This window comes from Lepisma saccharinum, chromosome 10 (assembly GCF_977018435.1).
Source record: "Lepisma saccharinum chromosome 10, izLepSacc3.1, whole genome shotgun sequence".
Lineage (NCBI taxonomy): Eukaryota > Metazoa > Arthropoda > Insecta > Zygentoma > Lepismatidae > Lepisma > Lepisma saccharinum.
Genome location: NC_139238.1, coordinates 6,579,232 through 6,606,553, shown reverse-complemented (window position 1 = coordinate 6,606,553; position 27,322 = coordinate 6,579,232). Strand labels below are relative to the sequence as shown.

At 36.8% G+C, this 27,322-nt stretch overlaps 2 protein-coding genes across 4 annotated transcripts in view; one reads left to right on the top strand and one right to left on the bottom strand.

The window, feature by feature from the left end:
- The window catches only part of LOC145993741 (teneurin-m-like), a 540,838-nt gene extending 537,481 nt beyond the window's left edge, over window positions 1-3,357 (top strand). For both annotated transcript variants that reach the window (XM_083129491.1, XM_083129492.1), the window contains one exon: window positions 833-3,357. In XM_083129491.1, coding sequence (XP_082985617.1) covers window positions 833-1,713 — 881 coding nt within the window. In that variant the 3' untranslated portion in view covers window positions 1,714-3,357. The remainder of the gene's footprint in view (window positions 1-832) is intronic.
- Window positions 3,358-9,513: 6,156 nt separating this feature from the next.
- Window positions 9,514-27,322, bottom strand: part of LOC145993740 (synaptotagmin-10-like) — a 232,718-nt gene continuing 214,909 nt past the window's right edge. Inside the window, exons 8-10 of one of the 2 annotated variants that reach the window (XM_083129489.1) lie at window positions 20,913-21,084; window positions 14,578-14,778; window positions 9,514-12,899 (exon numbers count right to left, since the gene is read on the bottom strand). In XM_083129489.1, coding sequence (XP_082985615.1) covers window positions 12,869-12,899; window positions 14,578-14,778; window positions 20,913-21,084 — 404 coding nt within the window. In that variant the 3' untranslated portion in view covers window positions 9,514-12,868. The remainder of the gene's footprint in view (window positions 12,900-14,577; window positions 14,779-20,912; window positions 21,085-27,322) is intronic. The other variant, XM_083129490.1, reaches the window with a different exon arrangement.

Sequence of the window (27,322 nt, the reverse complement as noted above, 5' to 3'; positions counted from 1 at the left end):
GTAGATGGAAAAATGACCTGAATATAGAACTGAGAAGTTTGTGAAGCATTATAAACTGTTTCATTAGTTTAGTGGCCATGGAGCGGCAGCTACCACACAAGGGTAGCAAGAGCACGTCTGCCGGCAAACTGGATGCAACATTCGCGTAACGAATTGTTAGCTATGTAAAGAAATAATCTCACACAATTACATTTTCAGTTACAACACGTACGTTGTTAGAAGGCATGTTGGAAATATTGTCCTCCTGCTTCCACACATTTACGGCATATTTTAAGGAAATTTTCACTAACACACATCAGTTCCTCTTCTGAAATTACTTCAATTTCTCCAAAGTCATCTAGTTTCTCCTCAGTAAGCACATGCCATTTTGCCATTCGCTTCTAATCAAGAAAAAACCCTGATTCCCTACATTTGTTCGCAAGTTTTTGAACACTTGTCTCAAAATGCCTTCTAACTTCTCTACAAGAATTCGTAATGATGTAAGAATCATACATAAAAATTCTTTGTTTTAAATTGTGTGGATAGCGTGGCATTATTAGACTGCAGAAAAGCACTAGTAATATGTAAACTAAAACAAAACAATCGCAAACACTTGTTAAGAACTTAACACTTCACGAACACATGCACCAGTTATCTAGATACTGACGCACTGACACGTCCAGCGCAGAGGTCAGCATATTCCTGTGGGTCGAAATGCCACAGATGAGCTCTCATTGCTCGGCACGCTAGCTGCCGGTCCGCGGCTAACTCGACCATGAAAGGCGCTGTAGAAGTACATTGCTAACTGAGAAATCTTATGTATTTCTACTAAAATTAGCTTCTTTTCTTCCAGATCTTCCAAACTGGCTGAAGTTGTATGGCTATGATGTCAACAGCATGTTAGGTTCTGTATATACCCCCAAGATGGTGTATAGACCAAATGCTGACATAACTTCACCCCAGCTGTCTCCAGAATTTGGTGTAATATCCGGGCTGGAGTGCATAGTGGAGAAAATCAATGAAAAATTCAAGAACTTGGGCTTCATACCGAAGCCACTTCTGAAGCTGGAGACCAAGACTCGAAACCTTCTACCGAAGGTTGCGTATAGGAGAGCAGTTTTCGGTGAAGGTGTACTGATATCTCGCGCAGGCGGGAAGGCAATGGTGAGTGTCGTAGGTGGTGTAAATAGTGTAGTGCAAGATGTGGTGACGTCGGTGTTTAACAATTCTTATTTCCTTGATTTGCACTTCAACATACATGATCAGGATGTGTTTTACTTCATCAAAGACAACACGTTGAAGATTCGCGACGATCAGGAAGAACTTCGCAGGCTTGGTGGGATGTTCAACATGTCGATTCACGAGGCTGAACACGGTAACGAATTAAAGTTACATAACACCGATGCGGTGATATATATAAGGTACGGAACTGACATTGAACAGGAGAGGCACAGAATACTCAAACATGCGCACAAGAGGGCTGTGGAACGGGCATGGGAGTTGGAGAAACAGTTGGTATCGATGGGTTTCCAAGGACGGACCGAGTGGACTGATGAAGAAAAGGACGAACTTCTCCTCCATGGTGACGTGGATGGTTACGATGGTGTTGATATCCACAGCATTCATCGATACCCACAGTTAGCAGATGATCCTAGTAATGTTATTTTCCAAAGAGATGGTAAACGTAAGCGAAGAAAAAGTAGAAGATCACGCTCGCATAGACATGACTCATGATTTTACTTAGCGAATGCGTAAGTAACACAGATGTACTGAAATACTTTTTCTTTTCCTTTTGGTTACTGTGTTTTGGTGCAGTTTAGTGACACTGAAATATATTCTGTGCGTGACTGCTTCAGTGACAATGTTTATAAAAAAGACTGCAGTGTGGTAGGCTAAGGATTCGTCTAGCAAGACAGAGATTTTGCAATGCAAATAAGCAATTAAAGAAAATCCAAAAAATTTAAAGCACAATCCATAACATCAAACAGGGTAGCCATCAAATTTAATACAGAAGTGGATTAAGAAGACTTAAAAAATGAACAAAAATAATGAAGACTTCAGACTGAAAAGATTTTTTAAAAATAAAACAAACTGCTTGTGCAAGATAGCAAAAGTGTTTGGGTGATGTTTTTTTCCCCCTTTATAGCTGTGCAGTGTGAGGCGTGCGTGGCATGTGAAAGGGTTATGAATGAGTGTAATGTTGTAAGGAGACTAGGCATACAAAAAACGTTAATAATGTGTACTTGCTGTTTTGAAAAAAACGAGTGACTCAAGAACCGTAGCATGCATCTCTACAAATATTTAGCAACATTTTTTCCTGTCTCACCATTCACCATAACAAAGTGCTTTGCCTCAGCGATTTCTAGAAGGAAGAATTCCACTCTTTCTTGTCTGTGATTTCCAGTTAATGTATCTCCTTGCTATGCTGGGTTCGTCAACTTCCCCCCCTCTAGGACAAAAATTTTACGACTGCTTGCAGCAAGAGCTGCTTTTCTGAAGACAGTGGGAAGTACAAGAAATCGTTAAAAAAAACCTCTTGTACATAACATGTAGCTACGCTGTACTGTGTAGTACATTTTTATTTGTGTTCGTCAGTTTAACAGATGCTTTACGATTGGTGCTTCAGTGTTTTTTTTTCAAGTATGCAATGCTACTTGATATATTTTATATTTACTGTTTTTTTATAGAAAAAATGTAGCATGCATTCTTCCTTTCAACATGCTGACAGTGTTTATAGCACAAGTACTTAAGACAAAAGCTTGGAACATATATACATATATATTTGATAGATAAAAACTCATTTTATCTACAAAGTCCTTTCGTTACAAAATAGTCACCTGTCTCTTCGTTGCTCAAACTGGGCATCACGTATATCAACTGGGAATCTGTTGTAACTTGATTTGAGTCAGTGTAACCATTTTTTATTATGTTTTTTTGGCAATGTGGAAAAAAAAGTCACCTGTCACCTCATAAAGAAGATATTTTTGCATGGGTTTATAGACCCTTATATTAAAACAAAAGCAATACTATTAAATTTAATTGATATGATGTGCAATTCTTGTCAAAGGCCTCAAGTTTCCTGGGTCTCGAGTATGTAGATAGACCTGTTTCATGGACTCAGGCGTAGTACTTTGGGTACTTTTTTGACATACTTCTTCCCTGATGGTGTATTTATTTAACCAGTGCGCCTCATGTGTAGGCACATAGGCATGTCTGGTCAGCGACAAATTACATAATTGTACATAGGGATTAAGCAAAAAAACAAAAACTGTCAATCATTGTATAAATAATTATGTTATTGAATGACAAAAAAGACAAGTGAAAATTATTAGGATATTTAATAAATGCAACTGACTTGTACAGTGTTGTTTTTATTTTGGTAAGTTTGAATTAGGGATGGTCACAAAATCTGCATAACGGTATCCAAATTTCAAATTATTGGATACCTGTTTGAGATGAAATGGATAATGTGGATATCCGAATATCTGGATAGAACAGATTTGATGAAGGATTTTGTAGAAAATCTGTACAGTGAAATATGAAAATGATGAATAAAGAATATGTGGATAGCCGTTAAAGATGAATAAATGGTAAAACTGTCTGGATAATGTGCATATTTAGATTTCCAGACATTTTGGATAATCTGAATCCCTGGATTATTTGGATGATGTGAATATTGGATATCTGGATATCAGAATATCCTATATCGGGATATTTGACCATCCCTAGTTTGAAAGGAGAAAAGTGGTAAAACAGAAAAATCAATTTTAATTTCCTACATATGAATTCCGATCTCTCACCATTGTTTTATATATGTATTTATATGTACATAAGATTTTTTTTAGTTTTTATGTTCTCTTCTGTATCACTGTGCATTAACTTTATTAAGTTTGAAATTCCTTTGGAAGTTACATGTACGAGGATTGGATATAAAATATTGGCAATACTGTGTTACCATGCCTCGAACAACTACTAAAAAGCATAGTAGTGCATGTCACAACTGAAAAGTGAAGTTTATATTTTTTTAAGATGAAATTTGTAACATCAAATGTAAACTCCCTACATGTGGTATTGGAATGATGTACACAGATCAAAATAAAGGTGTTGTGAGGACAGAATGCACCGGAATGGTTGATATATGTACAAATGTTGTTTTTTGATAGCATAGTCATTCATGCTGTCACCTCGTAATCAGTGATTTCTGTGTTCTATTCTATGTAGGAGCATATTTCAGTTCCTTGGATTCAACTTGAAACCTTGCTGTTTGAGCATCTTGCATGCTGCACTCATGATCTTGCCACTGACAGTTCCATGTTCCAGTCCTGGCATTGTCATGATTGTTTGAGAGTGTCATTTCATCAATTTCCTTTAATCATTCATCTTCATAGTCACAATAAAGAATAGTGATTCTATATAAGGAAAATATGAAGCAAAGTCACTTTCACCATCAGGTTCAGTTCCAAGTAGTCTGTGTACTATCACATACACTGCTTGGTTGTGATGGCCCCATTGAAAATCAGTAGACATGTTACAAGCCAGAAGTGTCCTTTACTGTACATAATGTATACATAAAACATACTTTGCTGAAAACATACAAGAGATGCTTCCATGTGAACAGTAAAGCACTAAATTGCAGACAGACAGCTTCGAAATGTATGTCGAATCTCCTCAATGATATAGTGGGGAATGCTGTCACGTTATAATCAAGGGGTACCAGGTTTGATCTCCAATGAAGGCATATTGTACAGTGTTTAAAACTGTAGGACCAGTCCTGGCTACCCTATCTGACAGTGTTTCTTTCAGAAAATTTGCTTGGGGGGGGGGGCATTCCAGAGAACCGGGAGGGCATTGTGAATCTCATCTGCGAAATACAACATATGTGTGTTTAACATTGAGAATTACCAGTGGTCGTTCGTGGTTCGTCAATGAACTTGACGCTGAGCGTTACAGGTGGGAAATAATGTACCGTAACATTTTCTGTTTAACACTCTTTCACTTTCACTCTGTTGAAGAACTTGAGCATAAATGGGTTTCTTCATTGCCTGCCTTTTGAAGTTTTCCATTTGTACACTCACAGTATGAGCTGAAGAGGGTTCATGTTTCTCTAATTTCCCATTTTTTCCCAAAGCTTTTCTGAAAGATGTAGAAGGAGCAGTTATGAACATGCCACCTGTCCTTTGCAGAACTTTTGTGTCATTCTTCATGAAATTTTGGCATAGTTTACAAAACGTACCTCCTTTTCTTCACTATATGCACTCCAGCCAACTGTACTTTTCTTCCCATTGTTTGTTGTAGTGACATTCTTCTTTTGCACCTGATGATTTCGAAGGATGCAGGTTGGAACTGGAAGATTCCACGGTAGACTGCGTTGAAGGACTACAACTTCCCGCGATTTCTTGCTAGGTCGTACCACTGAAACACTGAAATAAGAGTATATTGCTCTCTTCCTTCTTTCCTTTGCAATGCCGCAAAGAACCGTAATATCCCACTGCTACAACTGCAATACAGCTCAAATGCATCTTGTCTTTTGTAGACCACCAGTTTTCTGTAACGTTTACATTCTCGAAGGTACAAAAAAGCAATGCGGTGGATAGATTCTAATAATCGCATACAGTTTTTTTTTTTAACTCAACACTTTTCAGTCACCTTTGACTCAACAATCGATTTTCTTATCGTTTACAAATATACTGTTGTAAATCAGTAATATGAGTTACAAAGAAAATACCGTGTCTGCTTTGATGACAAGTTGGCACTTTTGGTGTGGAAAATAGGTTAGTATGGTTGCCAGTTTTATTGTGCTTCTGCTGTAAGATTGGACAAGTGTGGGCATTGCTATTTACAGAGGGAAATATAAAGGCAAGAATATTCACCACACAAAGGAATGTGGTCCGATGCAAGGGAAACAATGGTAGCAGAAAAGTTTTATACTTTGGGTTTGTTGTACAATTTTATCCAGGGGGGGCAGTAGACTCCCTCCAGGGGTTCAGAGCACCCCCGGAAAGATACCTGAAAGAAACACTGCTATCTGAGCATAAAGTGAACAACTAAGTTTGCCTCTTCATCAAATGTATGTAAAGATGGTGTAAGAATTTGAAAACGTTATATTGATGTTATATGGAGCATTCTGTAAACCTTATTATTATTAATTTATATTCAATCCTCGTACATAAAATTGACAGCTTTAAAAGGGCATGGAAATTCAACGCATTATTCCTTTGTAATCAGGGTTATTGTAGTGATAAAAGTAAGTTAAATATTAAGGTTAAATATGTTTTGCATACTTATTAATACATGTAATAAATCTACATATTTTCTTATTATTTGCAGCAGGTAAGAGCATGCATATTTCAGCACTTTGAATTTCCTGTTTACGAGGGAAACATTAGCCCCAGAAAACTCGAAATATATCCAAAATTATTTGGCTGACTGCATTAAAGTGTGTGTTCAGTTTATATTCTCAGGCAAGCTAAAATTCTTGTTACTAGAAGGGTATTGATTAGTAGAAGGGATTTGAAGGCCAATAAATTAGATACTATTGCGAGAATCATCAACTGATATTAGTTGCAGATTACTAACGTCAACGTAGTCACTTGTTTCACTGCACATAAATACGTATTTAGAGATTGTATTCATGCACTGTCTCACAATATTAACTGGGTTTAAATTGTAGAGATGGTCTAAAAAATGTATTTTTCTTGTTTGATGCAATATATATGTACCTTTGTGGAAATGTTCCACTTCCTGTGTAATTCTTTACAAAGACGTGCATGTATTGCATTGAGACATTAAGAAAAATAAATTTTATAGTCCTGTATGGTAAATAATTATTTTTAGTAAGTGGATACGTGTTTTCCCATAATTGGCAAACTATTTTTTATTCTCTATTCACCATTAAGTGGTTTATACTTTATATATATTTTACATATTTGTCTGTGAACCATAAGTCACATTCAGAGATTAGATTTTATGTAAAATATATGCCCCTTAATAATTACAGAGAAACTTATTACTCATGTTTTCCACGAAGCTGTTTTTAGTTTGTTCTATATTTTGGTTGCCATTGACACCATCCTCGTTGGAACTTGTTGTGGGAAAAGGAAGCATTATTTAAATTATTTTCAGTTTTATGAAAAATACCTGAAATGTCAGGGCGGGGCTGCTCCCTCCACATTGCACTTTATTCTGCCTATGACAAGGTGTTAGTTTTCAGAAAAAAATATGAAGGAGATTCAGAATAATGTATTGCAGAGAGTGCTTGTAATGTACCCAGTGGCATAACGGCTACTGCTGTAAAATTGAGGGGGGAGGATTTAGGGTCACTACAAGCTTCTCTATGTACTATTGAAATGTTATATACAAAGGCTGTCGCAGAGAAGGTGAGATTAATTCCTGTGTAGGAAAACAGCGACCTCCGTTGGCTAGCAAATGTACTAGGGTGAAAATTTGGTTCATTAGCTGCCAATTGAGACCAAAATGAGCGCAATAGGTCTAAAAGTCGTGACTGCGTAGCAGTTAAAAGACAAGCATTTACATGGACCCCTCCAAGAATCATTAAAATGAAACAAAAAAATTACAAACCACAAAATTTTTATTCAGAATAAACCATATCGAGTAGATGTACTTTTCAAAATAGGCACCATTGATAGCTAAGCAAGGGTCCATACGCTCCTGCCACTTTGTGAATGTCTTTGAAAATTTGTCGTCAGGTAGCGAACTGAAGAAAACTTGCACTGCGGTGATCACTTCTTTGTTTGTCATGCGGAGCAAACCTTCTTAATTTTCAAATGATCACTCAAAATTCGGTGGACGGTGTATGTCGATATGCCCAAATGTGCCCTTAGCGCTTGCACAGACATATGCCTATCATCACGAATAATTGCTGCAACAGTGTTCACTAGTGTCTTGTTAATCACGGACGGTCTTTGTCCAGGATGCGGAAGCAAAGCGCCTGATTCACGCCCATCTTCGAACAACTTGTGCCATCGGTACACTGTGACTCTACTCAGTCTGTCTTGATCGGCATATGCCTGTTGAAACATTGCATATGTTTCCGCAGCACTTTTCCCTAAATGCCAACAAAATTTTATGGCATGTCGCTGTTCATCTTGAATACTCATCGCGAAAAGCAATGTTATACACAAAAACCTGGAGAGGTAAACGAAACACGTTCCATGTAAATCAACACAGCTGCTCACTAACGTGGTTTTGCAACATGTGACAACTTGCTACGGAAACAGAATGAGTCATCCTACACGACGCGACTAGTGCGGAAACCATACGTATTGTTGCCAAGCCAGGAAAAAATCTGTCTCACCTTCTCTGCGACAGCCTTTGTAATTCCAGAAATTCAACACGAATTGTCACTTATACTGAAAGATTAGGTTCAAGAACATAGATTGCATGTTTGGTGATTGTGAATCCTCAAAATTATTCTTATTTTTCTGGGAGGAAACAATAAACTCAGTGTGGTTAAGTGCTGCTGAAACAAGAATGCCAAAATTGTGGTGGGAAATTGAGAGAAGCAATGAATAGAAAGATCCGCTCTTGATTACTGTCTGTGAACTTGGCTCTACTGTATGAATCAAAGGGTGCCACAATAACTTCATGACTGTTTTTTTTCTTTCTTTTTAATATGCTAAACAATCAAGTTGCTTTCTAGTAACATATAATGTGACGATGTCTGCAATAAGGAGTTGTGTATTGAACAGCTATTCTGAGGAATATTGTACCATGCACAAGTTAGATGTCATTATTTCTGTGGATTCCATGAATCAGATGCAAAATTCCATACTGACATTTTGGTGACGTTTTTATTGGCACACGTTTTTCATTTGTAGTGTTGACTATGATCTATTTTTTTTTTTTAAATGGAGTAATATTTTCTGAAAAGTCTGAGAAAGTATATTCCTTGGTGTATCGAAAAGAATGTCCATTGTTTGGTATCGAGGTCCACTAAAATTAAGAGTCAGTTTAATATCTGGGTCGTAACATTCTTTTGAAGGTCAAGTTGTTTTTGCAAGCGGCTTATCATTGAATGAAACATGGATAGTGGGATCAAGTGGGACAAGCGCTGTCGCACTTACAAGCAACACGATGTGCCAAGGGTGTGACTAGCATCTGACTGACATATCAGACCAGGCCCACTTCTTTCCACTTAGCAGCAACTTTATTAGAAAACGAGGGGAAAATAACTACCCTCTGTCAGAGTAAACGGAATGATTCTAATAAGGTTTTACCATCGGAAGGTATTGCATTTACCTCATTTCAGGGATTATCCTTAATTTTTGGACACCAGCGTAGTTTAATGACTTCTGTGGTACTGAAATTGATTACGCATAAAATGTTAATACAACTGTGAAATTCCCCACAGATATAGTACCCTGCCATTTTCTAATGTTAACCTTCAGATACTGCATTTATCTTTGCTATATTCTGTGTTTATCCAGTAAGGAATTGCAAATAATTGAAATAAATACAAAATACAGTTTATTTTATTGAAACAATACATAGTAAAAACAGAATATCTATTTGGAACAAGCTTTTATGAGTTCTCTTTATACAGCGACATATCTTTTTTGCACATACATATACGAATCAGTTTTCAACTTACTAATAAAATAAACTCTGGAAGTATATATTTTTATCTCTACTGGTGTTCTAGTACATGCATACAAACCAAGTTAAATAGCTGGTAAATTTAATGTTAATTTATTAACAAAAATAGTACAATGTCTACCCTATTATATACATATATACATGGACGAATACACTTGAGTTGTAAAAATTAATTCATAATAATATAAATGAAAACAAGTATTTTCCTAGTTTAATAAAGCTATCTATGACAGTATATTTGTTTACTAATCTAATATTTTATAACATACTTCATTGAAATATATGCTATTGTATGGAATGTTCATGATAGAAATATGAAGGCAGAATAATCTTAAGATTTAAAAGTATACAATTTGAACAACCTGAACCTTTTGAATAAGGATCACAACCTTTAAGAATTATTGTTTTGTTATACAATGCAACAAGTCATATTTTATATTGTAGAAAAAGAAGTGCCGTATAAAACAGTAATATAGAAAAGTGAAAAATGTAGATTGTTTTGTTTAAAAAAATGTTATTATTTTTTTCACAGCTGATTAGGAGTGCTTCATGTTGCAAAATTAGTTGGGAGTATACTCTATGAGCCTCTTTTGAATGCAGTTCATTTCAACAAACCCTTATCATTCTTTTAGTGGAAGTGGAAGACGGAAAATACCACAATCTTTAGAACTTTTCCCCCATTTTTGTAAGCTTTCAAACTTCTAGCAGAAGTCTTCTTTTGTGTGTGAAAATTAATTTACTTTAGATAACTTCAAAAAACATGATTTTGATTGTTTCATCCTTCAAACAGCTGCCATGGTGGTCTACGCAGGTGACCCGGGGTGGGTGATCTCTCGGAATTTTTCCAGCCTTATCCCCGCATGAAGTGGCTCTCCCAGCCTCAAAGCAATGGGCACCTGGGGACAACCCTGTGGGGTAAAGATGGCTGGAACGTGGTGCTGATCACATCACCTTAAAAATGGCCGAGATCGAGAATGTGTGGCACCCTACCCCCACATTCCAATAATGTGCCTTCATGACACTGTGCTATTTGCACGGGGAACTTTACCTTTCTCATCCTTCAAACAAATTTTGGTATTTCAGATTCAGTCAGCAATAAAACCTCATATGTAATTTTTCAGATTGTTGGTCTCCTGTGAGGTACAAAAAAACATTGACTTACACTTTCGTGTTTTCTGAATATATTTGAAATTATAAAAAGTACCGAATTTAAAATAATTTTTCTACCATAAACGAATTGAAAGAGTGGATTTCATTATTAAATTTTATAACACTAAGTTCCAACTATCAATATTGGCAAAAATATAATGCACATTTTAAGATGTCTTTTTTTTCTTCTGGATGAATTTACTTGTAAATTAAATTGATTGAAATATCAGATATTTTCAGTTACACTTGTGACTGGTTAACGAAAAAATTAAAACTTAAAACTAAGATCGTAGAATACAAAACATTGTGTGTGTTGAAAATATGAATTTGGAAACTAATAACATCCCATTCTAGAACCAGGGTTGTTACAAGGTCAAATAACAAATAATTTCTAATAATGGGTTCTATTTGGTTCCATAACAGAACCAGAACCTTTTTTCTCACACAATTTAAATTCAGTCCACGTTACATATTGTTTCATTTCAATACCGAACTTGGACTGGATTTAAATTGATCCGAAAAAAATATTCAAGGATTGAATTAAATACTTTAATGATAATAAAAAAAATATCCTTCTCAGTCCAGAATCCATTTACGCTTTCTGATTTTCTCTCCCAGACCAGAATTGAATTAATTTATTTACAATTCCTGGGCATTAACAACTTCGTCTAGAACTAGGATGGAACTATGTTAAGTTTTTTTGGAGGATCTTTCCAAGTTTGATCTGAATGGTAGCTTCCTAAAGTAAGTGATAAGAATGGTCTGTCAAAATTAACTGCGGGCATGTGATAATGAAAGAATAAGATACAAAAAGAGGTAAGTAAGGACTTGTAAAGTATGACACTTCAAAGTTCCATAAAAATTTAAATTTTTTTCCCCAACGTCAGTATTGGTTCCCCTTTGTGCTGGTTTTGAAGTTACACCCCTTCATTTCATGTTCATTAATACTAATAATGTAACAAACAGGTTTATTGTGCAAGAAAAAAATATTATTATATACAACTTCAACTTCCTGCTTACTATATATACAAACATAGGTTAATGGGTTTTGGGAAAAATACCTGTAATTTTATCTACATTTACATTGTACTAATATCTCAGAATTTTGAAGAAATTTCTTAATTTTAAAATTCCGGTACAGAGTTTACTTCATCAAAACATCAACGTGCAAAAAACAAATAAAAAGTTAGAATTTTAACATGTAACACACTGGGGGAAAAAAAACATGTAGATCAACAATGAAAAAACACTTGTATAAATATTTACAACTTTTCATGCTCCTAAACTATTTAAATGCAAATTTTCCACCAAAAATATATATTTTGGCCTCAATGTGCACCCACAAATAACAATAGCGATGAAAACCAGTTTTGTTAAAAGACACTTTTGATCACAACACATACACATATACACATGATATGTTAGCATGCACCAAAATAGTATGATTCACAGATAACTTGGTATTAACTACATACCGATTGGCTCAGAGTAAAATTCAAACTCCCATCTTTTCATGTCTCAAATTAAATCAAGCAACTCTTGTACATTACATAATTCAAACCATAACACACACAAAATTCAAATTGTTAATTGGATTTTTGTAGTTAAAAATAATTGTCACAAAAAAATTTCTGAAAAATTTGTTTACAAAAATTCATATTTTTGTGAGAATGTTTGTTACTTTGTACTTTTCCAATTATATTATATGTGTCTCAAAACTTCAAAATTTTGAATATTTCTTAAAAGTACATTACTTTGTACTTTACCAATTGTCATTTGATCAATCTTCCACTTAGTGATTTTTCAAAACTTTGAAAAATTTGGCACTTTGTTAATTTGTGCTTTACCAATGAACATTTTGTGTGAACATACTGTTTTAAAAAAATAAGATATTATTATTCTAACTCGTGCAATCACATCTCATCTATTGGGCATCTGGCACAGCCTTAGTTACAAATGCTATTTGAAGTAATCAAACTACTGAAGACATCTTAAGAAGTACGAAATCATTCCCAGGAGGCAATGAAAGGCGAGCGCTAAAATCTTGTTTCAGAAACAAGGAAACTTATTCTTGAGCAAAACCAGTTGCTGTCTGCTTTCTCCCATGTTGTCCATCTTGGTCACTTCACCTGTGGCATGTTAAAAACAATTGACAACTGAATAATGAGAAAATATGTTACTAGCATTATACAAGACTATTGCAACTTCTATAACATATATTTAAATACAGGACTTCTCATAGAAATACTGAACCACATGAGTATTATCATGCAAATTGTCAATCACCATGTTCGTGCACTTTATTTGATTCAATGAGAGCTTCAAGAATTAAAAGAAAACTCAAAACAAACTGTTGACAACTTCTCCACCAGCATACATAAAAATCCATTGCTTAAAAACACATAGGATGTGAGAGGAAAAAATAATGAAAATAGTCATGGACAATTTGCACGGTAATACTCATGGATTCCACTTTACATGATCAAATTGTCATTGAACGAGCACATTCATGATTCAACAAAATCTAAAATTGAAAGTCATTAAATAGCGTTCTTGTTGGATATCTTGAAAGGTTTGAAAAATGGCAACCATACACGAACATCAAAGAAAACTTGATAAGTTCACATTTTACCAGAAATGTGCACAGCACAAAAAGATATAGACTATCGATTAACTGGAAAAAAAGAAAGAAAGAGCTCCCCTGTGTTTTGCACCGCACCATGAAGGTGTATAGGGGTTGTTGAGTTAAGAGCCCCACACTTTCTTGATCACGGCCGAAGATGGGGGTGATGTGATCAGCACCACGCCCATGGCCACCTTTACCCTCTCCCCCAGAGTTTCCTCCCTCCATTTTATACGATGCTGGGTGGACACCAGAGCCGCTTGAACAGGTGTAAAAAATCCCCACCAGATGGTAGTCAGACATCAGAGGACTGAGCTACCATGATTAACAAAGATAATAATTTTATTTCCAAAGGAGATGTAGAGTATATTAGAAACTTGATAGAAGTGTGATGTTTATTTATTATATTGGTATTATAGTCTAAATGTAATCTGAGATACCAGAAAAACAATGTGAACACAATGACAAAATAATTTCATAAAATCTCATTTCCACGAATATCTACATAGTAGTTTTTCATTTTGTTTATCTGAAGTAAAATTTTAGGTCAACATGAAATATTACGATTTATGGTTTGGTATTGAATATATTTTATTATCACATAACTCACTGCTGTAGAAATGAATATACATCATTCTTTGGTGCATAATTAAATACAGACAAGTATGTTCCACGGCTGATCCTATCCTTTCTCACAAGTCACAGCATGTGTTTTCACTTTCCACGTCACTTTCTATTCACCACAGAATGGAAATAAATAGCAGTCTCTAACTTGATACTGGTTTTCGATAATCTACTTCAATAGCAATTAGTCTGATTGGTCGACAATCGGTCACGGAAGGCTTTAATTAGAAAAGTTCTTATTGGAAATTCTTGGCCAGTAACCACAAATGGAAGAAAAACATTACGTGTATTCTAATGTCACTTCCTTTAAATATGGCATTCAAGGACATGTTCATGTTTCATTTGATCATGTACAGCCTTCATGGCGTGGTGCTAAGCACAGGGGAGCACTTTACCCTTTTTTTTTTACAGATAGCTTAAGAAGCATTATTTTCATAATTTAATTGGCACCCCCTGCACACACTCCTTCCCCACTTCAGGCACTGACCTGAATTATGAAAGTTCCGTTACTTTTGTTAGGTAAGAAATCAAGGCAAGTTAATGCATTGTGAAAGTTTGTCAGTAAACGGAAACACAGTAACACTCACCTTGGGTTCAGGCAGCTAAGGCTAACAGGCAACTGCTGGGAGGATGCTCCAGGAATTTGGCCGGGTGCAGTCTCCATGAGTGGGTACCACTGGGCCACTGGTTTTCTAGGATTGTCCAACATTTCTAGCCAATGGTCGCGTCCCATTCCTATGAAGTTTGAGCCAATAGCAGTGCATCCCATCAATTCATTTGTGCCGACCCTGAATGAAACAAATAAATATTTTAGTCAAGATTACCAAATTTAGTAAAGTCTACCATTCATTCTTGTTTACGGTAAGTTGCAGCTGCAACTAAATATCTTTGTTTAGTTATAACGTTTTTTTTTTTTGTCTGTGTAAGGCTTGATGTTGATTAAGCTCATGATCTTGTTGAGTTTGTGTGGAAAGTGATGACCAATTAAAAGAACTACTGTGATTATTGCACAGTTAAATTACAATTAGTATTTGAAATAAATTCATTGATAAAAAAATATGGGTAAATTGTGTTACCTTTGTGGGGATGTGCAGCTCAAGGATCATATTACAATTACACTTGTTAAAATAATCATAGTGCAAAGTAAATTTGCAAGTAAGTTCTGTAACCAGAGCTGTGTTTCTGGTGTGTGTGCGTGGGCGTAGGGGCAGCGGAGAACGGGAAGTTGTAATATATATATAACATTTTTCGATAATGTGGTTTTCTATAAAGTTGCTACTCAGTTTATTATCAAATAAGTGCCCGAAGTGCAGAGAACACATCAAGTTAAGAAATTTTGTGTAAAGTACAAATGGTAAACTGGTTATTTAACAGTTTTCAAAAATAATAAACCATTACTTTCTAAATATTTCAATTTACATATCAATGAGGACTAATTTCTTTCATTGCCTACATTTGGATTTTAATTTTAAAAAATTTCATATTATTTAGCTAGCAGAATATCTATGTGTGCATTTTCAGTTTATGAAAATAATTATGGTTATTGACATTTTTAACATAATAAATTCTACAAGTTTTTCTAAGGTTATCAACAAAATAGCATCATGTGTGTGGAATACATTTAAACCCTTGTTGTTTCAAAAGTATTTAAAATAATATAATGATTTGATCACACGTTAATGCGATTATATAACTGGTGCAAAATGCTTAGGAAACAATATATATATGTGAGGGTTTCAGTGGCGTAGCAAGGGGTGGGCGAAGTGGGCGACCGCCCATGTCCTCGCGTCTCATGGGGTTGATACAAAAAAATGTATTAAATGGAAGTGAGGTGGAAATTTTTGTAGGCAATAAAATTAATACATTCTGTTTATATCTCGCTTTAAATTCTAGTTGAACGTTATAATAGGTGAAATCAGGGGTGTAACATACAGGCAGGCAGGCCCGGAAAAAGTAAAAATTATTGTCATATTACTCATGTGAAATATTTACGCGAAAATTCACGATAACCTGCGTGGACATCTTTTTCCATTTATTCTTTTCTCGAATAAGAAGCAATTTGTCTTGTCTTTTCTTCTTTCTCTCGACCTTGTACAGTGGGATCCATGAGTATTACCGTGCAAATTGTCCATGACCATTTTCATTAAATTTTCTCTTACATCCTATGTGTTTTTAAGCGATGGATTTTTGTGTGTCCTGGTGAAGAAGTTGTCAACAGCTTGTTTTGAGTTTTCTTTTAATTCTTGAAGTTCTTATTGGGTCAAATAAAGTGCACGAACATGGTGATGGACAATTTGCAAGGTAATACTCATGGATCCCACTGTACTCCTGATTTTAATATGTTACGGGAATTCCCCTTTCGCCGAAAATTTTACTTAGGTGGGAAATCTGATATAATACGCCTCTGGATCATTCGGCAAAACCGGAAGACACGTCTAGGGCCGACCCTACCCCTTTTAGGGCCCACATGACGATTATGTCAATTCTAACAGTGAAAACTATATAGATTATTCATTAAAGAACTCCCCACATAAAGCTTGTCTTTTGTCTTGTCACCATCTCAAGTAGCAACAAAGGAAATTGTCCAATGACTGACACGTGAGGCAACTCGGTCAAGGATTCATTGAAGTCTCCTTGTTGCACCAACAGCGTTGACTCTAGGAAGTTCCAAGCGGAAGGTTTGTTGACGGACCGTTTACCCTTTGTCCACGCGTGGCGTAATGTCCCGTCTGACACCATTAACTCCGGTGAAGGCTGCCTCGACTCAAGACAATTTTAATTTATATACAGCGCTGTGTGTCAAGAACAGTTAACCGGTCAGAACTTTCACAGCGCGAGATCGGAACTAGTTTCCAAATTAATAGCTGTTCCTTGGTTTTGCTGATCTTTGGCAAGTTATTTTTTAAAAGCAGCAGTACGTTCTTTTGATTTGCAACTACAGTACATAAACTCTCTCCGAGAGGTCCATAAAGCAGGCTTGAAATACGGTCTTGTCGGAAGTGACGTCACCTAGTGCAGCTCGAAAGCTCTAATGGGGCTGTTCATTGCCAAACTCTTCCGGTGGCGGCGCCACCCCTGTTGTGTCCCTAAATAATTGCGTTCGTCATTTGGTTGCCCTAATCTTTACATTGGAGCGCGATGGGATGTCTATTCAAACGTTATTTTCAACGAAGGTAAGAATTTCTCGTGTAAATCGATAATAAAAATGTGTTTAGTACAGCTTTAATATTATGTAGCCAGTCATAAGTTTCCGAAAATTACATTCGCTTGAACCTAAGAGTTAATATATTAAAATGCAACACCAGGGTTGCGCAAATGGGCTAAATATAGTATGTTATTGCACAAAGAGCACTAAACTTGACGTCATTTTGGTCGTCTAGTTACCATTTGACGATAATACAAACATTTAGAGTTTTACACTACGCTTTATTTTTTTTCTGTTGCGAGTATGTGTAATTCAACGTCGGGAGTAGGAATAGAATTATAAAGAAAAATGTATTAAGGGCGTATTATATCCCTATCCGATAACTTAATATTAACGTATGTTTTCATTATATTAAGCAGACATTTTCCCCTCGTATCTTCGTCTTTTTTAGTAACAACAATATTAAAATTATAATTCCTGTAAAAAAGAAAGCCCTAGGGGTTGCGAGACAAGAAACGGAAGATAATTTTTTTTTTGTAATAACTAATAACTATTCTTCTCGATAAATGTGTGTATTTACTAGTCACGTAGAAAAGTATGACATCACGCGAGAAAAAAAGTCAGTTATTAAAAACGACTGAAAAATAAAAGTACAGTCGCGCGGAACTATTATGTATTATTCTTTACCGTATTCACGACAATAAAGCACTTAAATTGTGAATATTGCAAGTGACGTTAACAAGGGCTGTGCAAATTTTAAGTTGTTTTTTTTCAGTTCCGATTTCTTTTCTGTTGTTGACGATCGTCTTTTCAAAGCTCTTGCTTGTACAGAAATGATTATTCAACTATCATGTTCAGACGTAATTTCTGAGGTTAAGATGAAATTAAACTTGCAATTTAATGTAATAGCAGTTCGTTCAGCATCAAATTCCCCACGTATTTAAATGGGGGGAACAATTACCCATCAAAAGCGTGGGGACACAACAGGGGTGCTGCCATCTATAATAGTTTGCTTTGACCAAGCCCATTAAACGAGCATTCGAGTCGTCGTCCTTGCTTCACTCGTTTGCTCGTTATTCACTTGTTTGAAATCCTGGAAGTCGAAAGTCGACCAGTTGTTGATTGTAGTTTGTTCTATTGTGAGGAAATTTAATGTAAGAACAACTTTTTGAAATTCTATATGATTTATATGGTGAAAAACAATTGTATATATCGCGGGAAGAGCAATGTGTTTGTAGTTTTATCTGCTGACCGAATTACGCGCTGCATTTTTAGTGTGTAATTCGAAAGATTTTAGCTTCCGAGACTGAACTGCGAGACCATTCTCGAAGTATGCTCGCTTCAAGCAGGGTTGTTAAAGGTCCAGGAATTTTAAATAAATTCAATTCCGGTCCAGGAGAGAAAATCAGCAAGCGTAAATGGGTTCTGGACCGTAAATAACCTTTTTATCTGTAAAGTAAATTCGGTCCAGGAACTTTTTTTTTCGGATGAATTTAAATACGGTCCAGGAACCTTTTTTACGGATGAATTTAAATATGGTCCGGGAACTTTTTTACGAACGAATTTAAATTCGGTCCAGGAACCTTATTTCCAGGTTCAATTTAAATACGGTCCAGAAACCTTTATTTCCGAATCAGTTTTAATAGGGTCCAAGTTCCGTATTGAAATGAAACAATACGCAGCATGGATCGAATAAAGACCTGACGATAAACATTTATCCACTTGCGAGCATGAAAGACTAATTCAGGTGTTGGCTGTCTCGAGAATCTAAGGAACACGGCCCGTGTATAACAGTAGGAATGGGCGAATCGCCAAGGCTGCAGTCTCGCACGTTACCCCTCGCCATGCAGCCCCATTCTCTCGCACGCGTTCTTTTCCTTGGTTGTACGCGTAGCAACACTGCCCGTCGCTGTTGTGATATCTACTGGGAACAGCACCCCCACTTTACCTCATCGACGGCTCCTATTGGCTGCGGTTCCTGGATCTGGTTTCTTTGAACTCAATGTGACGTCACACTAATATAGTCCATTGCGTTATGTAACTCATCGACAAGGGAGTTTTTGAACCTGGCCCACGAGAGAACAACAGCGTCATGATTTATTCCCTGCGCTACGTTTCCTACAAACGCAGTGTGGCATTCCAATGTAAAACGTACTCGTGGACATTTTTTTAGAAGGCAATTTTAATCGGTCTACCCTGGTCTATAAAATCTAAATGAATTCAATCCCGGACTGGGAGATAAAATCAGAAAATGTAAATGAGTTCTAGACAATGTAAAACCTTTTCAAATTTAAAGCATTTCAATTCGGTCCAGGAACCTTTTTTCCGGATCAGTTTAAATTCGGTCCAGAAACCTTTTTTCGGGATCAATTTAAATACGGTCCAGGAACCTTTTTTAGGGATCAATTTAAATACGGTCCAGGAACCTTTTTTCTGGATCAATTTAAATTCGGTCCAGGAACCTTTTTTCGGGATCAATTTAAATACGGTCCAGGAACCTTTTTTTTCGGATCAATTTAAATACGGTCCAGGAACCTTTTTTCCGGATCAATTTAAATACGGTCCAGGAACCTTTTTTCAGGATCAATTTAAATTCGGTCCAGGAACGTTTTTTCCGGATAAATTTAAATTCGGTCCAGGAACCTTTATTCCGGATCAGTTTAAATACGGTCCAGGAACCTTTTTTCCGGATCAATTTAAATTCGGTCCAGGAACCTTTTTTCCGGATCAATTTAAATACGGTCCAGAAACCTTTTTCAGGAACAATTAAATTACCGTCCAGGAACCTTTTTTCAATATAACAATACGCAACTTGGACCGAATTTAAATTGCGCGAGAAGAAAAGGTTCCGGTCCTGCAGCGGAACCCAATAGAACCCATTAGAATTGATGGGGTCCTGCACCTTTAACAACCCTGGCTTCAAATACGGGTTTGCACCTTTCGGACACGGCCATAGGCGTAACTTAGCTGGGGAAAGGGGGGTACTTTCCTCCCAAAATTTCCAGATTTTTTAAAATTTACAAGGTTATGGTACCTTTTGAGAACTTCCCGGAACCTGAAGAGAAAAGTAATGAGTAGTTTTCATGATTTCGCAAATGTAGCAGTTATTTAGCAAAATTGTCCTCCATGCTGCACTTTTTGATTCTGACCCCCTCCCCAAGTTAAACTCCAAGTTTAATTCAGCTTCTCCCCCCTCCACAAAAGTTAGGTCTCAAGTTATGTCTATGCTAGATAAACCAATACTATTAGTGATATGCCACCTATAATTTTCATTGAAAAAAGCAGCAAGCAGCAGTTACTTTTCTGACAATCGTCTAAAAGAGAGAGAAAGGCTGAAATAGCAAAGCAGAATAAAAGTTTAGGTGAGTCACTGATGAAATGTTTGAAAACGATTGCAAGGGAAAATGTTGCAACTGACGTTAACATACAGTTTAATAACGGATACGCAACAGATCAAAATTATAATGATTTGATCTCGAAAGAAAATTGCAATCAAGAGATATTAAATTGCTTCCAAGAGATATAAAAAGAAAAGAATCAGCTCAATAAAAAATCTATATTAATCCTAATATTAATAAGTAATCAGTATTTTATTATTATTATTATTATTATTATTATTATTATTTTGTTTGATAATATTTTGAAGAAATATGCCTGAAGATTTTGATCGATTCACATTCATATTTCAAATTTAAAGAATTAAAGGCGGGGTTCACATTCTAATATCGCCTAGGGTCTCGCGATATGTTGCTACGCCAAATCCCTAAAATCCCTTACCTGTCGTAATCTATGACCTTCACAATGAGACTGACGTCCTCTACGTTTTGTGCCGGGACATCAAAGACCAGAGCTTCATTATAAACAGGGTTCAGGGTTGATTTCTTCACCGTGGTCTTCTTCTTCTTTATCCTCTTCCCTTGGCACACCAAGTAAACTTTCACGTACGGATCTAGAAAGATAAAGAAAAAAAATAATAAACTATTGCAATGAACTATTCGAAACTTCATACTCATCTACACTAAGGTAGAAAAATGCCAATCGTCTCACATTTATAGGCCAAAAAAGCTTAACTGTGCTGGCTTCCCGCCAAAAGAATAGCCGCCAGTAGGTGGCTCTGCCAGCGGAAGCCAATCACGTCGTCGAACCGGCCGCCGCCGATGCTAAACCTCGCAGCACCCCTGTTGAAGAGGTCAACGCCCTCTGCATGTTAGCTACGGTTTTCCCTCCTTACTGGCGTTGTGTGGCTCAAAACAGAATACGTGTGCGACATGGAAGGTTTATTATGATGTTAGTGTTGGTAGCGCTTTTACCAAGTTTTCAATAGGAATGTCCATATAATCCGGATAATGGATATTCGGATTTCAAATTATCCGATATCCCTTTCGTATGCAAGGAATATCCGGATAGTGTAGATTTGATGAAGGATTTGTAGAAATTCAATAAACTGTTGCTTCTACATGACGAATAAGAGAAAATTTGGATAGCCCGTGAAACAGATAAACGACAAAACTGTCCGGATAATGCACACATTCAAATATCCGGACATTTCAAATAATCTGAATATCTGGATAATTCGGATAGCCTGATAATCCGTATATCCAGATATATGAAATCCGGATACAAAATTACCAGGATTTGGGCATCCCTAGTTTTCGACATGGTAAACACATAGATTGTGACATCCGGAAGGAAGGCCCCTTCCCACCCTGGAAGATGAAAGTCAACAAAATAATATATATTTCACACACATAATTTCATTTCAGTGATATTAACATATTGCAAGAGTTTTGCAGGAACATAATACTGTAACTTCAAACTGAAGTAGTGTTTTATGAGGGGACAACACTATTATGGGGGAAAATGTATATCGTTTGCTCCCCTGGAACCTCACCCCATCTCGCTGTTTATTTGGTTTAATTGGTAAATCACCCACAATAAGATGTCTTACGCCTTTCTTTTCGAGCGGTCGCTCCTATACGTATTTTGTCATCTTCTCTCGTATTTGTTGTTCTTATTGTTTTAAAGAAAAAAGAAAATGTTGGTCTGTGCCCTCCACCAACCACAGTTGGGCTCGCCACTGCGAGATAGCTAAAATTAATCAAGCAGTTAATGAACAGTATTGAAAATTAATGTCCTACACAGAGTATTATCTCGATGCAGTATTAATTGTTTAACAGTAAACTTAGAGAGCATTGTTGACAGAAATGTCAACGATGGAATCTCGCAATAACCAACGCAGAATGATGATCTTAATCGTTCACTTAATGTCTCCCATTTACGTCCCTATTCAATCCCCGTGGGCAAATTTCACATGGGTTTACACATACGATTATTCATTCACTGAACTCCAAATCCCAAATCGTTGCTGGGACGAATGTAAACTTTACGAGGACATTTTATCTTGCAGGATAATAGTGGTTGGTTAAACATCGCTGTTTATGAACTAAGAGAGCCAGCAAATAGGTATTTTTTTAAAAAAAAAATTAGCTCGCAAATGTCTCATTTTGATTATGTTCCGTGTTGATATAAGAGAGCTACATTCGGCTCCAATCTTCTGGGCAGCTAAATATATGAATCAACAGTTTATTGAACTCGAATTAACTGCTTTCTAAACCGACAAAGAAGCGTAGATGTAAATTTTGTCGTTTTTGGATTAAATTAAAGTTTGTGTTGAAGCGCGCTTTATGAAGGAACGCTAATCAGAATTAAACCTTTGCATTACACTCTAACTAACTGTTAACTCGTTGTCATCGAGTTTTCAGATCTAACCGAGTGGCTGGAGAAAAACTGAGTGAGTAAAAGAAATGAGGAAAATACAGTGGAGCTCGGAGAAATTACAGAGAGAGGGAGGAAGAGCAATAAAAGAGAAAAAGAAAACAGAGAAAAAGAGAAAGGCTGGATGTAATAAAATAGAGATAGAGAAAGGAAGAGAGTACAGGATTGTTGTTAAGAAACCTGATAGTAAGATACCAGTAAGAAGACCAAGACAAAGATGGAGAGATAACGTTGAGATGGACCTAAATAAATCGGTAAGGATGGAAAAGATGATTGATCTAGCCTAGGATAGGGACAGATGGAAGACCTGTGTTGATGCAGCCATAAACCTTCGGGTTTAAGAAGGCTAGAGAGTATTAGTAGTAGAGTGGGAAAAGAAACTGAGGGAATTAAAGATGCGAGAAAGAGGAAAACAGAGAAATAAGAGAGAAGGGAAATAAACAAGAGGAAAATAGAAAAGGCAACAGAGGTATATGAGGGTGAAAGAAGCAATAAAGAGGAAAATATGGGGAACAGAGAAATAAGACTGAGAGGACTGAAAGAACTAATATGGAAAGGAAACTGAGAGATCGAAATAGTAACAAGGAAGAGAATATGTACAAAGAAAGATATTGTAAATGGAGGTAAGAAAGTAAGGATGCAAGACAAGACAAACCGCAAGAGTAGCTAATGGAAATAAAAGGTAGAATGGACGAAGTGATAAGTATTTTCTCCTTATTGCAGTCAAGTCTCTATAATGCCAGACTTTCACCCTTCCCGCGACCTGTCTTACACATCTGAATCTGTGACAACGATGGCTGCGGGGCCATTAGCAACTTCTCAAGTAACACCTCTCATCGGTTTCCAAGGCAACCGCCTATAATGGCACCAGCGTCTCTTTGGTCTCCCCGGTGCAACAACAGACAGCGCGATCTGTCCTGACGAGGAGACGCTTCAGGAGGGGAGAGGGAGGAACCCTCCATGTGGAACCATAAACTAACCTCCGTTTGCAACACTTGCCCTTGAGTCCTATGCGATTAGACAGGGTCAATGCAGCTACGATTACATGAACTGGGTAAGCAAATTATACAAGCGGGACTGGTTCTATGGAGTCATCTTTACAAAGTCGGGATGGCATGAGCAATGCCTACTGACGAAGGTGCGGTAGTAAGTAATATGCCAAGCGGAAAGTGTTACCATTATGATCCAGGACCTTATAAGTAGGGATCTCAACTTTTCGGTGTTATTTATTTCCAAAATTCGTGTTATATTTTCTTTACTTTTCGGTGTAATTTCCCCTCAAAATTCGCGTTTTTATTTGAGCACACTTCTCTGCCAAATATGCCTAAAATTATATATTCATCGTGCTTTTAATTTATTATTTTAAATTGTCTGTTACATGGCATACGCTTTATGTCACGTGCCTGCATGGTGAGAATAGTTAGCGGATGTTTGATATAATGGCCGATAGATGGCAGAACGCGACGAATGTATTAGGAACGTTGAGTAAAGAAACAATGAGTATGACAATGGAATGAAGGTGCTTGTAAATATTGGAATTGATTATGCTTATCTTAAATTATGAACTGAGAATAATAACCAAATAGAATCAAGGCTAGGAAAACAAATGATCGGCATGTATAGCCTATGTGATTATATGCAGAGATTAAAGAAGTCAGAAAGTGTTTACTATTTTGTATCTCTATCGTTCTAGCAGGAACGAGTTTTTCTGCTAAACATTTTGGTTGTTTCCCCGGTGTGGCGCCAACTCTGTGGCAGACCCCAAGCACTTCCGTGTAGGCGCATATATTGCAGACCCCTGATCAAGGTGAGCGCGGGACAGGCGGCGCCCCTTGATTAGCCCTCTCTCTGCTCATATTAGGCGGTGGCGCTACAAGGTAGCGACCCTATGGAAGGCATACAGCTATTTGAGGTAGTAACGTAGTACAACAGATATCCGGTTGTAATCCGAGAAGAACGTATGTATTCAGATAGATGGTTGTAACCCAAGAAGAATTCATGTATACAGATAAAGGGTTATAATCCCAGACGAATATATATATATATGCAGATGAAGGGTTGTAATCCCAGAATAATATATGTATACAGATAAATGGTTGTAATCCGAGAAGAATACATGCATGCAGAAGTAAGCAGAAAATCTTAAGAAGAACAAGTCTATAGAATAAGAAGCCGATATGTCCATAGAAGAAGAAGCCTGGGAAATTTCATATAAGACGACGAAGGCGATTAATCCATAGAAGTAGAAGCATATGGAATTTCGTATAGAAGAAAAAGCTGATTATTACATTGAAGAAGAAGCCCATCAGTTTATTCCATAGAAGAAGAAGCCTGTGTAAGTCCGTATAAGAAGACGAAGGCTTATTATTACATAGAAGAAGAAGCCCATCAGTTCATTCCATAGAAGAAGAAGCCTGTGGAAATATAAATATATATACATAGAAGACAACCCACAGAAGAATTCCATAGAAGAAGAAATTGGAAGAATTAAGAAAGCAAACATTTTAATTTGAAATTGTAAAAATAAAATTAATCAAGTATCTGAAATGTATTGTGCCAACGTTTTCAGAATATATGTCGGTGCGTACCTTCTGTAGTGGGTTAAATGAGTTGTTTCCTTTAATTCCTTGTTATCATTCAGTTTTAGTTGCCCTGAGTATCTCATGTTTTACCCTGGCCTAAGCCGGACTGGTGCTACCCTCTCCGGGACGTGACACTTATCGTTAGAAACAATTTTAAAGTTATTTTCCATTATCTCTCGCGCGACAAATAACGATGTTACGGTTCCCGTGTGACGGTAGGTGCATACTCTGTCTACCGCAAGAACCCCGCCACTTTCATCGGTGATGAAAAAAGTTCCGATAGAAGGTGGAAAATCATGGGAGATTTCCACTTCCAGGTGGTTTCATGTAGCTATCAAAAATATTCCATGGTATAACACGCACCATAAATTTTTTTTATAAAAATTTGGTAAACAATTGCGTTATACATGGGTAAATATTGTACATTTTACATTTTAAGCATGAAACAGGAGAATGTTAGATTTTGTGTTGAAATTCGCGAAAAAGTTAAGAATTCGAATTTTATATGAAATTCGGGTTATTTCACCATATGTCATATGTCACTGAGCATACGTAAACACTTGTTTTTGTAACAATTAGCATTTTCGGTGTTTTCGCTTAGCGACATATTAAGATTTGTACTTAGAAGTCATACGATACGTGGTGTGACAATTGAATTCCAGGAATAGTCCTGCGAAATATAAAACTTTGCTTCCCTGTACACGAGCGGCTGGTGCCATCCTCCTCTATTCGGCGGTGCACTTCAAAAGACGATTGCGTCACTGCCGGGAAGTCTTGAAAATCGTTTTTCGGAATACATCTCAGTAATATTGTCAAGTTGCGTTGAGTGTCAGCAAAAGTCTTGAGGACATTTTTTTTAATTTTGGAAGGAGCCAAAAATCGCAGGGAGCTATGTCAGGTGAGTAAGGTGGATGGTACATTATTTTAATGGTTTTCTTAGCCAGGAACTCTTCACGCATCATGCGCAGGGGCAGTGTCATGGTGGAGAATCAACTTGCCAGGTCAGAGTTCGTTTCTTCTTCTGAACAGAGTCCCGTAACCGTGTCATCACTTCCGAATGACACTGTTGATTCACCGCTTGTTTTTACGCAATGAATCTATAATGAAGTATTCCGTTTTGATTGAAGAAACACACAGAGTGAAAGAAGACTATTACCCCTCTTTCTAATGTTACATATGATTGTGCAAATACAAAGTGATAAATGGATTCCACTCCACACTGCAGTTCCGACTAGCCTGTCTGTGCATAAACAGGACTTAAAACTCAGACTCAAAGAAGTATTGACATCCACAACAGTTCAAAAGTAAATGCTCTTCGTTGCTTATGTACTTGCTTTACTCTTTGCTAGTCTATATAACTGTTCCTTTTATGTAAGGGAAGCATGAATAATTACAAAGAGACAGAGAGAGAGAGAGAGAGAGAGAGAGAGAGAGAGAGAGAGAGAGAGAGAATTATCTTCTGAGAAATGCAAGTCGTTATCTTCCCACACTCTCATCAACCGCCCGTCAAAGTTTCTCGGAAAGTACACAAGTGTTGGAGACAAGTGAACGACAACCCGTCGAATCAAACGACATCTCTCGGAGGAATTCCGAAATAACGAATCTGCGAAAGCTGACACCGGCAATCAAGAGTTCAAAAAGCAACGCGTGCTTCTTGACATCTAGACGAGCGACCTTTCTTCTCGTTACATCACGTGACAAGATCTTGAGTGTTGGCTGAAAAATAAAATCCTCAAGCTTCACCATGGAGTAGGATGTGAGTAGAGACATCTGAGGGGAGATGTTCACATTTGCATTTGTTTCATCGCGACATTGCGAAAGGAAGCGAAA